General features: G+C 35.5%; 1 protein-coding gene across 10 annotated transcripts in view; it reads right to left on the reverse strand.

The window, feature by feature from the left end:
* The window catches only part of QKI (QKI, KH domain containing RNA binding), a 164,270-nt gene that overhangs the window by 116,561 nt on the left and 32,681 nt on the right, over nt 1-15,028 (reverse strand). For all 10 annotated transcript variants that reach the window (XM_075706716.1, XM_075706713.1, XM_075706710.1 and 7 more), the window contains exon 2: nt 9,175-9,317. In XM_075706716.1, coding sequence (XP_075562831.1) covers nt 9,175-9,317 — 143 coding nt within the window. The remainder of the gene's footprint in view (nt 1-9,174; nt 9,318-15,028) is intronic.

Below are 15,028 nucleotides of genomic sequence, written 5' to 3' on the forward strand. Positions count from 1 at the left end.
TTCAGGCTTCATTTCTAACTAGCTTTTGCGTTTTACCCAGGGGCTTTTAAAGTAAGGAGACAGACAGACAGGCATTACCACGTTCAACAGTTCTGCGATCACCACCACCACCACCACAGTCATTGCAACAAAAGAAGAACTACCTCATATTTACCACAGGAAAGAAAAGCGTAAGAGTGAGTTATCCTAAAGATTTGACATGTACTTCGGGTTCACATGCCAATCCACCCATCTGTAGTAACATATATCTCTATATCCTAAGTTATCTTCCAGCCCTATTCATGCTACAAAGCCAGAGTTCCAGGCCACACTCTTGTTCAGCTTGCCCATCTGCTGACTCCCTGAAGAAACTGAAATCCTTCAGAAAGACTCACAAGTCCTTGTTCACAACTTTCCAGGTCTCAAGGACATTTGTACTTGTGGAAGAAAAAAAAAAATATGCAAAATATTATTTTGGCCAGACTAACTTGAAAAAATGTAGACATCAAAGCCCAGGAAATACTCTTTTAGTGTTTGTGTTGAGCAACAGCAACTTTGCTTTACTTTTAATGCAAGTGACATTCACTTTAAAAACAACAGTAATCAAATACAGTCAAATGAGTTCCAACTATAAAATTCAAACAATTAGGCTATTGACCCAGAAGTTTAGTATGTTAATTTGAATATATTCATTGTAATCAGTACTTCAGATACATTAACAGCATAACAATTAGTCACTTCCACTAATCACAATAATACATTTGCAACAGCCATACTGAGATAGCTATTTCATGCAGCATTCACATTTTTAGACCACCTGTACTTGGCAGGGGAAAAAAAAATCTGGAGAAACTGCTGCATATTTAAGACAACTTTAAGTCATAACTGAGTTGATGATCTTCCCAGAGTAAGCAGTCCCCGTATCACTGACAATAGGGCAAAGCCCTCAGTGTCCTTTGACACTACAGATCATAATGTTCGTAACTAGACTGAACTTGAATTTTCAGTCAGTATGTTCTGATTGTTTTGTAAACCACACAGCTGAAAGGTATTGATCAAACTTATGTCAGTACTCTAAAGAAAAAGAAGCTTCTGAAAAAAGCATTAATCAACATAAGCAACTTAAAAGTAAGTGTTGGGTAGATGAATGTACACCATTAGGACAGGTGCATGAGCCTTCCTGGAAGACAGGGAGTACTGTGCTATATAAGGACAAGTGCAAGCAAGGTGTAAAAAGGAACTGGCTGTTCATCAGCCAGCATTATTGTTCTTAAAATACTGAGTGTATATGAAAGAAAAAAAAAATGCACACAGTTGCAAAGAAGTGTAGCAAATTTCACAAGGAGTAAGTGCCTTCACAGAATTCAAGTATTTTACACTGCTCTTAAGAGAGAGAAAAGAAACATATAAAAGTTTAGAATTGTGAATTAATATTATGCCAAAGTAACTGAAATGAAACAACTGTGTCCAACTACTGTTCTTACTGGCTTTAAAAAATAGCAGAGACTTAACTGAATAAGTTGAGTAGATCCATACAACAATGGATGAATACCTATTAGCTAAACAGCCTCAGAATCTCCTATGCAGAGATATCTATTGAGGCAGCATTTGTGTTTTGTTCTAAATCCAAAGTTCAAAACTAAGGTGGCTAAACAGCAGTTCCTAAGCTACGAAACACAATACAGAAGAAAAGGAAGCTCTAAAGGGAGCGTTTACTCCACAAGCTAGTGTTTGTGTACAATCTTCCTCTCAATAACAATCATGGAGAAAGACCAAGTGACCAACAGCAGTAAGATGCAAATGCAGATAACAACAATCTTGTTCTTTTGAATTATGGATCAAATTCAAATCAGAAAGGAGTGCTATAAATGCAACATTACACTGAAGACTTTTCTTTGACAAGTGATATACACTTTAAAATGTATTAATGAGTTAAGAACTTCAGAAACAAGCAGAACCTAAAACCAGCACACCTCTTTAAAAAACTAGTTCATGTTCTTGCTTAAAAGGCAACTTTTTTTTTTTTTTAATTAATATGCATCCTCAAGGCTTGTGGGCAGACTTATTCTAGTAATAAACAACAGACCTTTTAGTATTGAGGACATGTAAGCTGATTTTCACCTGGAGTGTATGACTTAGGAGAGAAACAAGGAAAATATGAGACTGATATTTTGACCAGTACTCAAAAGTACTTTTAACAGCAATTCAGAATGGGGTTTGGTGCCTTCTTATCCTGGCAAAACATGGAGCAAGCATAATTAGTGAAGACTTTCATTTCACTGATCTACCTATATGAATTTACAGAACTCAAGCTGTCCTCTGACAAGAAAGTATTGAATTATTTTTGCAAGGACAAATCCATAAAAATCTGAGCATCCAAACAGTAATACCTACACTACAGAGCTACTAAAAAGGAAGAAATATCTAGTATGCCTGTCAAAAGCTTACTGACCGGGGGGGGGGGGGGGGGGGGCAGGGGGAGGAGGGGAAGGAGAAAAAAAGAAAAGGAAGATAGCATGGTATTATAATTGCCAGGTTAAGTTTCTGGGGAAAGTACAGCAGTTCAGTGTTACAGGTCTCCTTTGTCAACTAACTAGCGGGGGAAAAAAGTTTAAAAGCATCTTCATTCTTAAGAAAGGAGTTTTCTCTCTATTTCCTACCTCCTTAAAACACTGTACTTCTCAACTACAAACCCCATCCTTCAGGAGTCAACTTCAGTTCACTGAAGAAAAGCAAAGATCTGCTCTTGACTTGGAGTAACTGAGTGCATCTACTAGGGATTCTGATGCCTAAACAGTAACTCCACCTATGTATTTTAGACACAGCTCTACCTTGCTCTGTAAAGTACGGTTTTAGCCCTGACGTACTTCCATGTTTACCGCTGTCCCCAATCCTAGTTAAAGTACATCGGTTGTTAATTCACAAAAAATGACCAACAAGTTCAGCAGGTGTACCCAAGTGTACCTGACCTCTTCACAACAGCAAGCAAAAATGTCATGCTGAAGCACTTCCTCCTCTCTGTAGAAAACCCTTCTTTACTACAACAAACATCTGAAAGAACAGATTGAACAAAAAAACAATGAAAAACAAAAATCAGTATTCCACAAATCTCTCTGCCCCATAACTGACCTTTCGTTATTTGTATTTACACACAACTCTTTGGCACTTAGTCTTGCAAGAGCTACTAAACAAAGTAAGGACAAGTTCTGAGGGAAAGCAGTTCAGCAAAACGAAGCATAGACGAACTGACACAACAGAGTTGTAGTACATGATCAACTGAAATCACACACCCAAATACTTTTGTATTTTACAAAACTTTAGTAAAGAAATTTATGTGCATAAAATGCAGAATTCTAAACCAAAAGAAGGTATTAAGAAGACAGAGCTGATCAAATAGATTGCCCATTGAAAGCCTAACTCTGCAGAGACAATTACAGTTGAGAGACAAGCCATAATGAAAAGCACCATCTCAGCAAAAACAAGCATGACAGATGTTGACTACTAGGTCTTAACTTGCTCTTCAAAAAGTTCAGTTGAACACATCCTTTGCAACCTCAAATTTTGTAATTCCCAAAGTTAACCATTTTTAGTAAGATTTATTCTAATTAAAATTTTAGATATTTCTTTCACAGAAGAACAACAGGCATCTACAAACTAACTGTTTAGACTAGTTTTCTAGCCTACCATTCTCCTTCAGCACTTGGCTTCCCTACATATGCATCCTCTTCATCCATGGTGTACAGAAGGTGCCCAAATGTCTAGCACTAGCTGTTAATGTCTGATTAGAGAACTCCTACCCTTATGAGCTGTATAGTGATTGAACAAGAAAAATAATCCACTACTTTCTACTAGAAATATCATATACATGCTGGACATCACTAAAAGTTTAATCCTATAATGTTAATTTGAAGAAGTTACTAATACAAGCATCAACATAACAAACTGGTATCCTAACAAATATGTTCAACTTGTGTATCAGTACCAGATGCAACTCATGTCTTCTCCCAGATTTCCAAATTTACTTTGAAAAATATTACAGGAAACGTTGTGCCTAGCCAAAGCAAGTGCAATTTACTTAGTCTTTCCTTGTCTTACCTCCACCCTGCCTTCCTTTTTTTTTTTTTTTATTTACACACACACACAAAACACAGTATCTGCAAATAGTTAAAGAGCAAAATTTGAAAGTGAGAATGAAATGTGAGAATATTAACAGAAATATGACTAGGTAATCACCTAACTGCATTGCATTCAATGCTCGAAGAGCTACGGGGAAGAAATAACTCTCACAAGGATGAGATGTGGACCAAGTTCAGTATTGCTGAACTGATGCTGAGCCTGCAAGATTACCACCAGAGACTAAAGGACAAGGTTATCTCCAATGTACTCTAGACGGTCATCCATACTTTTGCCTCCAAAGATAAACTTGCTCTGGAGATTTGACAGGCTTGTTTCTGAATAAAATTATGACAAAGTATGTCGATCTTTCAGCAAGGTGCTACCAAAAAAAAAAGCAAGCTATTGAGTGTGAACCAGGACTCAAAAGCAACTTATCTTTCAAAAGGTGAATCAGATGGTCAGTAATGGAAGGATATCCAATAACATATTAGACAGAAAGGGTAAAAAAGCTTCATACAAATATTAAGGCATGTCTCTGTTTTATTAGCAACTAAACAAAGTTTAGTTGAATCCATTCAACATTCAATGAATCCATTCCCTTACCATTTGCAACCAGAGTGCATAAAGCCTCTCATAAATATATGAAGTTCAAACTCAAAATTAACTTTTTTGCTCCCACTACTTCTAGTAGAATGTTTCTCCAAATATCTCATTCAGACTGGAAATTAGTAATCAAACTATTTTAGTTCTTTCATATACATTTGTACCTGTTATCAGTAGTTGGCCTTTGGCCAAATCTTCCTTCAGCTCTGCTGGTACTCTGTAGCCCGAATTTATTTACAGACATCAGTTATATTCTCTCTTTCCTTCCTATAGCAAGGGTAAACAAGGCCAGCTCTTTTAACCTCCTTCCCTGTTTATCACTAGGGAATGAAAAGCTTAAATAAAAGAATCGGAACAATAAATAAAGAGGATGTTATCATTTTCCTAATCCATATTAGGGATGCTATTAAACTCTGATATTACTAAATTGAAAAAGGATTTAAATGTTTTGTCAGTAAGTTCCCCATAGTAAAATGAATCCCTGTGTTCATCGTTCTATTGTACTAATTAAACAGTTTTAACTAAAATGGTCAGAAAGTATGCACAAGCTGTTTATCACTGTTGGCCTTTGAGCTTCAGTATACTCAAAGGACATGCTACTTTAGATGCGATAATTACTGAGTTCTTACATTTTTACTGAAGAGGCACAGAAGAGTTCCAACAGAGAATTTCACATTAATCAGAGCTAACAGGGTACTTATTATTAATAAAGCTATGATTATAATAGAAAAACATTTATTCAGTCCAACATTTGTAGGTACTAATTCCAAAAACTGTTTAAATTGGTATCGGACAGAAAGTTTAGTCTCAGCTCTTTAGGGAAATTCAAGAAAATTAATCATTTATCTGAAGCATAAGAAATGCTAAAGACTATTAACTATTCACCTACAAACAATAGTATATCCTCCATTCTTTTGCTTCCTAAGAGCTCAATAATTTTTCTGAACATCTTTTCTTCTTATTTTTTTCAACTCTGTATTTCTCCATGAATTGGAAATGCCTTCAAACTGTAACACCAAAGACTTAAATGAGCGTACAAAAAATTAACTGTAGAGAGAACGCATTTTTAACTGAAGGGCAAATTATGGACGACTAATGGAATTTAATCTTCTGGGTGCCTTCTGCACAATTTCTCTCTCAAGTTTCAGGAGCACATACATGGTTCAGAAAAGCTAAGTAGCTCAAATCTCAGTTTTAAGACTAAAATTTCTATAACAATCTAACACATTCCAAGGGTGCTAGAAGAAAATAATATATACAAATATACACAACTGCATTACTGTAGCTTGCAATGGAAAAACAATGAGCCAAAAAGCAGACCACCCAAACAGTTACACAATTTATCAGATTGTGATTACATCATGGAAAAATGTTCCTTATTAATATGACATACAAAAGAAAATTAGTTACTCTTTTGCAAGATTTTTGAATATCTTCCACTTTAGTACAGAAGTAGAAATGCAGACTCTACACAGTCAGCATTTAAAAACTACAGGCTGTTTCAGACAACCAATTTTTTTGAAAGTTGAACCTTGCATCAACTATGGTCTTAGAATAAAAATTAGAAAAGAAATACTCAATATACACTCATCTAAAAAACTAAACTATCAAGAGACTATAGGGGATGTTATGTATTTATTTTAGCTTTGTAATTCAATTTTATATATACTTTCCTCTGTGTAGGTACTCAAAAGACAAACAGTAATATCTAAGTGATGCAGGCTATGAAAATTTACTGTTTCATCTTTTATACATATATGTATAGATGTATATTTATATATACATATATATAAAACATATGGCAGACCATTATTTTTATGCCTCACAATTAATTTAGGATTCTGTGGACAAAAATGGCACTATAGTACTATTCAGTATTCACTACAGTCAACTAATCTATATGCTTCAAATTATAAGTCAAAAATATTTACCAGAATAAAAGTTTATCAGAACATCATAAAAGTTTGGAATTTTTGTTATTATTTCTGTTATTAAAAGTAATTTTAAATCTACATCAGCAAACAGTTTCTGGTCACTCTCCTCTGAACAGTCTTTAAGTTTATCCATCTTTATGTCTTTGTAAGTTGGAAGAGAACGATGGTGATAGAATTAACTGGATTTATCTGACAAACTCACTCTTATAGTCTGCACAGCATGTTTTCCCTGTATCTGATAACAATTAAATCAATTGCTAGACATGAGTAAGAAGTTTCACGATTGCAATGAAAATATCTTTACAGGTGAATTAATCTTTACAAGTGAATTCTACGGGGTTTTTTAAAGACAAGTTGTAATCACTGTACTTCAGACCTTCTGAAAGCTGTACTAGCCTGAATGCAAAGCAGATTATTTCATTTCTAACGTGCAGAAAAAACTTAGAAAGGGCCTACATACAAAACCACAGCTTTTTTTTTTTTTTTTAATGTAGTGATATATTCTAGTTGCTTAAGCAATTACTGAGGCTGTGCAGATCCCATTCTGAGTAGCTAGGAACCAATACGGACAACACTTAGGCAGGCAGGAGCACACAGAGCACTGGGCTTGGCTCCCCAATGAAGCCTGAACTGCCAAGTACCACCACAGTGGTAGAAGCACTACATTTTCTAGCAAACATTTCACATCATCTCATGAGAGCCAACTGCCTTTTTATTCCAGGTCACACGTATACAAATCATAAGTCTGTCCAACTTCTGAATTTGTAAGAGTTTATTAAAATAAATTAGTGACCACTTCAAGGGCATTCTGAAGGCACACAAAGAGCTAGCAGTAGCTAGAGAAATCATACACCCAAAGTTACACAAGTGCTTTTACAGGAACTAAGGACAAACTCTTTCCTGCTTATTTACACTATATTTGATAATTAACTGGCAGTGAAGAGCTAAGCTACTACACCCTTGTTTTCTAGAAGAAAAGTTTAATAATAATTACAGGAAATCCAACCCCTTTTTCTTCCTCCTATCTGATGATCCTGGTACAGCAAGTATCAAGTTCTGTAAAAACTACAACTGAACTCAGGCAACTCTTAGTTAGTTAGATGCATTGTCGAGTTATAAAACCAAAATTTCAACAACTTAGCTATGTTTTAAAAAAACAATAAGCAATATAACTCCAAGATACATACAGATTTCCAAGTACAGAGCCACTTCCTTTACAGAACAATTGAACAGCACAGTTCCTCTCAAAAATCTGTAATTCCAAGGAGTTTCAGAAGAGTCACTGGTTTTGGTGTGGGGATAGGTATGCATGTATGTGTACAAATATGTATACAGATACACATATGCATATAATTAATTTGGAAGAAAACAGAAGGGAAGGGGAGAGAGATGTCCTTAACGGCCAATGTAAATTCTTTGAATGCTTTTCCCAGTACAGGTATTTTAACCCAAAAGCAACAAAACAACTTTGTGAAAACTGAAAAGGGACAAGAGACATTTGTCTAAATATTCTGTTCTGAATAATGACTTGCACTTAATTTTCTTAGTGGTATATGGCATAACGAGGTTTTATTCAGAGGCCTGTATGTTCTAAGCAGCAATAAAATAATAAAGCTCAATTTTGAGTACTTAATCTAATTAATCATACAAAGAAAAGACACAGAAATACGCAAGTGTTACTTCCATTTTTTGCTGTTCTGTACTTTCTTCCACTTTATACCACCTCAACGTGCAAACGCCTTACTTGGACGCTGCACTCCTCCACTGCGACAGGACCTCTAAATTCTATTAGGAAGGAATAACACAATTTCTTATTTTGTCAGTGATCAATGAAAATGGCTGTGGTAGATTTTGACAGGACTATTTTTCCCCAAGTTGTTTTAAGAAACCATTCAGACCACAGGAGTTCTAAATAGTTTTCTAGTTAAATGAAACCATTCTCCCTCAAAAAGGTAGGTGTACAGTAGAACAGAACACCCAACGGAGAACAGAACACTAGCATGCAAGCAAGGAACTTAAGGCGGGGCGGGGGGGGGGGAACATGGGGGACAGGGATGGACATGGGGGACAGTGGACAACTCCAAAATAAAGACACTTTTATATGCAACAGAACTGGTTACACACATACGGGACAAACAGTAATTGATATTAAGTAGTCTCCAAAAGGTCTCTCAGGGGTCTCTAAGGATTCTCCAACTGACTTTGAGAGACATATGAAGAGGAAAAAACACTGTCCCAAGAACTACTTCCCTCATAAAACTCACTGCACACTGTCTCAGGACTGACAGTACTGAATGAACAAGACAATTCAGATCTTAGATCTATGGCTTTATAATTCATACTACTTTGGTATTTAACACAACCTTCTTCCACTCACACTCGCTACAAATCAAGCCACCAAGTGGAACATACACTGCTTCCCTAAGAAGTACCTTGTCAAAAGTAATTCAGTGTGATCCAAGGGTAGCTTCACATGAAATTTACATTTAAAGATGACCACAAGGATCAAAAAATAATTTAGGGACTAAAAAGATATACTTACATCTGGATATTCTTTTACAGGCACATATAGTTTCTCTTGTAACTGTACAATAGGTCCCACAGCATCTGGTAATTCTGCACTTCTCTTCTCCGTACTACCATTTAATGTGTCGTTATACATGTCTTTCCGTACTCTGCTAATTTCTGTGGGGGGAAAAACGTATATTAGGTATTAAATACATTAACAGATTATAATCTAGCATGACAGTCTTCTCTTTCTAATCTTTCCCAAATCTTAATGCCATTTTCTTCTTCTCTTTATAAGCATCATGGTAACTTGAAAGAAAATCTACTCTGGTTTTGTTTAGTTTTTTGTGGCTTTTTTTTTTTTTTTTTTAAATTGCAGCACCCATCTTAAATCTTTTCTTCATTTGCTGCCTACTCATCCTGTTTATGGAATTCAGCTACTGAAGTAAAAATTACATGCAGCTCCTTAGAACATTTACAAGATTGTTCACATAATTTAAAAGATGTATAGAACCAATTCTTTTACTTTTTTTTTTAATAATAAAGCATCTAGAAAGCAAAAAAAATAGAAATCTGTACCTAACAAAAATATAAAAATGCATCTATACAGTACCATTTGCTTAATGAGAAATCTGACAACTCACGGGTGCAGTTACTGAGCATACAGTGTGACAACAAACTAGTAAATATTATTCGATTGACCACTCCCAGTAAGATAATGAAAAAATGAAGATAAGTATGGTATCAGAGACCTGGGCAACCTCTGTGTACACGCAGAAGTCCTACTTCTTCAGTGCAAAGTACTGAAAAACTCCTCGACAGCACCAGGGAATGTCACAAGTGGACTTCCAAAGTACTTTCACACATACTGTTTCTACCAATTACACCTTGAGGTATTTACTTGTAAAATGTAGTTCAGTACGTATAAACAAGGTAGTTAAAAATAGATAATTTGATCCAAATCCAGGTTAGTTTCACTGAACTGTAACAATCTGAGAATGGACACAGAGCTTTCTCTTATTTAACGAAAAAACATATTTAACAAGAGCTTATATTTCATTTCTGGAACTGTTAAACTGATATTTAAATTGCTGCTGTAAGAATAAAAGCCCCTATATTTCATAACTTATGGAATCCCAACTAGTATAAAATTTTCTCAATGAGTTTATTCCAATATCACTAAAGAATTACTTAAAATGAATGTATTAATCAAGTTCCAAACTGAAAACTAACATTTAAGCAGGCATTATTCCCAAAGCATTAAGACTTATGATAGTGTGGGCTGAAAAGCAAAACCAGATATCAATAGTTCCAGTCTTTTACGTGGAATTGTTACAACTGCTTTCATAATCTTCAGAATTAGAATGAAACTGAAACCAGAAATTTTATGTTTTCATCTCACCACAGGAAGCCACAGAAATGAGAAGTCACTTGAAACTCTAGCAGCAGACAAGAGATTAATATAACCTGTTTCATAATCAATGTCTTCTCTGAAAAATGATTTATAGCTGAGATTTCACCACTTAAAAAGCTAGGAGGGAGATGGAGAGCATCAGAAACGACAAATATCTGAAACAGAGCAGACCTAATTTTCAACCGAGTTAGTCTGGATTAATTCTAACAAACTTACTCTGCATATTCAAGAACAAGTTGTTTCTCCACGGGAAACTGACATACTCAACAGTGTATACTATATAATATTTGGTGGTTAACACCTGTTTAGAATTGAGAACACAAATTTCATCATCATATAATCATAGCCCAAGGAGAAAATCCACAGCTGCTTCTACACTGACAATTTTGCCAACAGGCACAAAACCCTCAGAACTACAAGCAGTATTTATACTGGCTTCTAGTATATAAATTCTTTAGCACATCTCTTTGAACAAATATTATTATCTTTTGGCAGACTGTTTCCTTTTCATTCTCTTCAGATTTTCCATTAACTTACACTACACTGAAACAAGCTAGGCTGTCTGCCGAAGTACTGAAGCATAAGTAGCAACACGGTCATTTTTATTTATATTTGGCAGCTACGGAGTAGTTGCACTGAAAATTTCATTTTAAATTGTATCTTTCATGTAGAATATAATCACTAACATTAGATATCCTAGATTTCACAGGAGAGAAAGAACACTTATTTAATCTTTCCCTTGCAAATACTCGTATGTCACATTTGTGACACTGTAGAGCCGAACAGCCGAACATTCAGAACACGCATAGATAGTGCGATAAGCTGATTCGAGGACTACCACTGAATTCTGGCTTGTGTGAAACATAAGCCATCTATCACGCCTCAAACGTTACATAGAATGTAGACACCTATCAACTCAGGATTTTCTACTCCACTACAGGACCAGATGCCTGAAATCGAGTTTCCTTTGCATATGTAGGTTTTTAACTTCTCTCGCTACATTCAAGCCATTGGTAACACTGACAAACATCAGGACAGGGATAGTCAGCTACATCAACTCAGCATTATCATCAGCTCCTTAAGTGCTACTGTTTCTTCTCCTTGGTATTTTATCTTCTCTCTTGCCTTAGATACTTTCCCTAAGACCTCAGAAGAAACATTCCGAAGGAACAGGGGAAATAAGCATGTATTCCCAGTTTTTCTTTAACTGATGATCAGGTCTCCAAACTCCCTTTCTGCATAATACACTACCTAGGAGCTTCTCTTTTCACTTATCTTGTATTTGGCAGAACTGAAGGACTACTGCTTAAATTATAAAATAATTAGATCAAATCTCCAGTTCACCCATTTCCTCTCACTTCTAACTACAGACAGAACGCAGTCAGTCTTCCTCCCCAACTTGTTAGCCCAGCCGACCACAAACATTCTCCCAAATACACAACTCCTGAAGTTATTTATCTGCTTAATATACATCCTGGGTTTTCCCAGATTCTGCTGAATCTTTTTACACATCTTCAAGATTTTTTTTTTTCTTTTATGACTAACAGCAGTTTTCTCAGATACCTGCCTCTTGTTTAATCACACCTCTTGTGTCTCAACAAAAGTCCATACAAAAGTACTAAATTTTGATCACATCATCTTTCCTTTTACTGTCTCCATTAAACTAAATTCAAGCTTCAAGTCTCCTGAGTATCTTGCAACTTTGCCACTCACTTTAAGCAGTTACGCCCATCTATAGAACTATCTGCTACTGTATTTCCAGCACCTCCCTCAAGAGTTGATTGGAAGTGCAGTAAGATTCCAGAAGGCCTCACCAGCAGCATGTTAGAAAAGCTAAAAGCTCTACTCTCCTTTCACCTCTAGCAAGTATCCATTTTATGCTGTTCTGAAATACTTAAAAATACTTAAAAATCTGAGGACAGGAATAGTACAAATGTAGGAAGGTCACATCCTCAAAGCACATCTTTTTATTTTTTACCACTGAATCCACGTATCATTAAAAATAAGAGGAACTCAAGTAAACAGCCTTTTATTTAGATTTATTTGACATAATTTCTTACACACTACCGAGCAGATGTCTCATCTTCCCTTCCCAAAAGCTTCTTTGGCATGTGTCTCATGAAATCACACTTCCCAAGTTCATTTGCAAGGTTTTAGCTCCTCCACATTTACAATTCTTTACAAATTTTCCACCATCGTATCTCACAGGAAACCGACTGATTTAAAAATAAGGAAAGCTTTACTTTCAAAGCAAACATCTAAGTACAGTTCTAACTACTTTATCTTAACACCACAGTGGTAATTATGTTGTATAACACTCTAGGGATTTAAAAGAGAGTAAGTAAGGAGAGATACTTAATTATAATAGTAGATATGGCTAAAAAAAGCATACAGCAGCTTCACCATACCTCTAAAACCTGTGAGCTCTGCAAATGCAGTAATAGGCGTCCCTTTGAAAAGATGTAAGTACCCATCTCTACTGTAGGTAGAAGCAGAAACTCATATGAAGAATTTCAAAATCCACATTATTCACCTTTAACTATACTCTGGTCTGTATGTTATAAGTAATAAGTTTAGCAGGAAATGACAAATTTGCCTTGCTCACAGCAGGGCAGTGGAGGAATAGACTCAAAAAAAAGACAAACTGGTTTCAATATAATTATCTTGTTCCATTTTAATATGGCATGACATAGTCACCTATGGTGGCAATGGCATGCATTCTGGTCCAGGAGAACATTTTTCTTCCTCTGTCCCTGAAAACTATCCAAGCAATGTAATCTTTTGTTTCCTTCATCTACAGATGTATTTTTCAATCTCTCTAACACCTTTCTAAGATATGATCTGAAGCAGGACAAACTGATTAGACTGACTACACTTGCCTACAGAGATGTACTTTTTTGATTTCCTCATGACGCTTAACGACAAAGTATTCTTCCCTTTTCAGCACATGAAGGACTGTGTTCAGATGAACATCATCACATTAAAAACCACCAAGAAGTTACTGCTTTTCAGCTGTCAATTATCATTCCCTTAGAGGAAGTAAGACTCTGCACATGTGTTTTACACTGTTGGATTGCAACATAAAATGGGTTTACATAAACCACTCAGCAAGCATATTCAAAATAGGAAATCATTGAAAAGGTTCAAATTCTTCCTCTCCCATCATTTTCAGAGTTGCAAACCACCCTCATCCCCAGTGACCACACCTTTAGAACTTCTCATCATGAAGGCTTCTTCTAAATTATAAAGCTTTATTTTTTGAAAGAGCAGCAGACTTGGACAGTTTTTAAACCAATGCATTCCTCATTGCAGTTTAAACTAGAACTAAGAATTTGAAGAACTGAAACAAATCTTCTGACATTAACAATTTGCTCCAATTTAGCTACAGCCATTTAAACAGAGCTAAACTGATGCCACTCTCAGCCTGTGTTCCTTTCCTACGTCTAACACAACGTTAAGCCGTCAATGCACACAGAATTTAATTCTTTAAACTGAAGAAAAGTGTTTATCTGTCACAGAAGAGCCACTCATCTATCATTCTTCATTTTTTACCATACACAGCAAACGGGGGTGGAACAAACCAATAGCCACAATCAGCAACAGATTGAGAATGAATCAAAACACTAACCATCTTGTAACACCAGTCAGCATGCTTCCTTAAGGAAGCAAAGCACCACACTCCAAGATTCTCAATCACAAGCTAGTTTCCATATGGGGGGAAAAGAAAAAAAGTTATGAGCAAATTTTTTTAAGTTAAATTTTTAAGAGGCATGGTAAGAAAAACAGTTATGTTCATATAGCTAAAAACCTACACGGTACTTGGATCTCAGTGATGCATAGAACATCCAGTTTCAGTTTTCTACTTTCTCACAGAAATCAAGTTATGCCCAAAATATCAGTGACACCAGATTTTTTTTTAAATACAGCATAATTTTATGTATTTTGACAGGAAAAGTTAATTCTCACAATAAATTTTTTTCTTATGGACTATGGCACTGAAAACAAGCATAAATAATGCCTTCAATATTTCCACAATATTTTTTTGTGAAAAGTGAAAAATTCTCATAACTATCTATCAGAGATGACTTTAGTAAGTCCACTCAAATTCACGAGATCAGCATGTGTTGAGCTGAGGGGGCAGGCAGGGAAAACAACTGATTCAAGTCCCTTCTCATTCTTTACTACTAAGAAGTTCAATGTTTTTTTTAATGTGAAATGCCACAAAATGTGTTAATATTTTAAAAAAGTTAACATTTAATATTTTTATAAAATATTTTTACTGCACATAACTGCTGCTGGATCATCAGTTTAGGAATTTAAGAGGTACTTTTAAGCAACAAAACATATTTTTTCCAATTCTACGGCAAGCAGATAGGTCCACAAACTAGTAAATAAAGGTTACAAACATTCTAACACAGAGACATACAATTACCACTTTGGAGGATCCAAAACCACTGAATATGGATCCAGGATT

This window comes from Pelecanus crispus, chromosome 3, assembly GCF_030463565.1.
Source record: "Pelecanus crispus isolate bPelCri1 chromosome 3, bPelCri1.pri, whole genome shotgun sequence".
NCBI classification, from domain to species: Eukaryota; Metazoa; Chordata; class Aves; order Pelecaniformes; family Pelecanidae; genus Pelecanus; species Pelecanus crispus.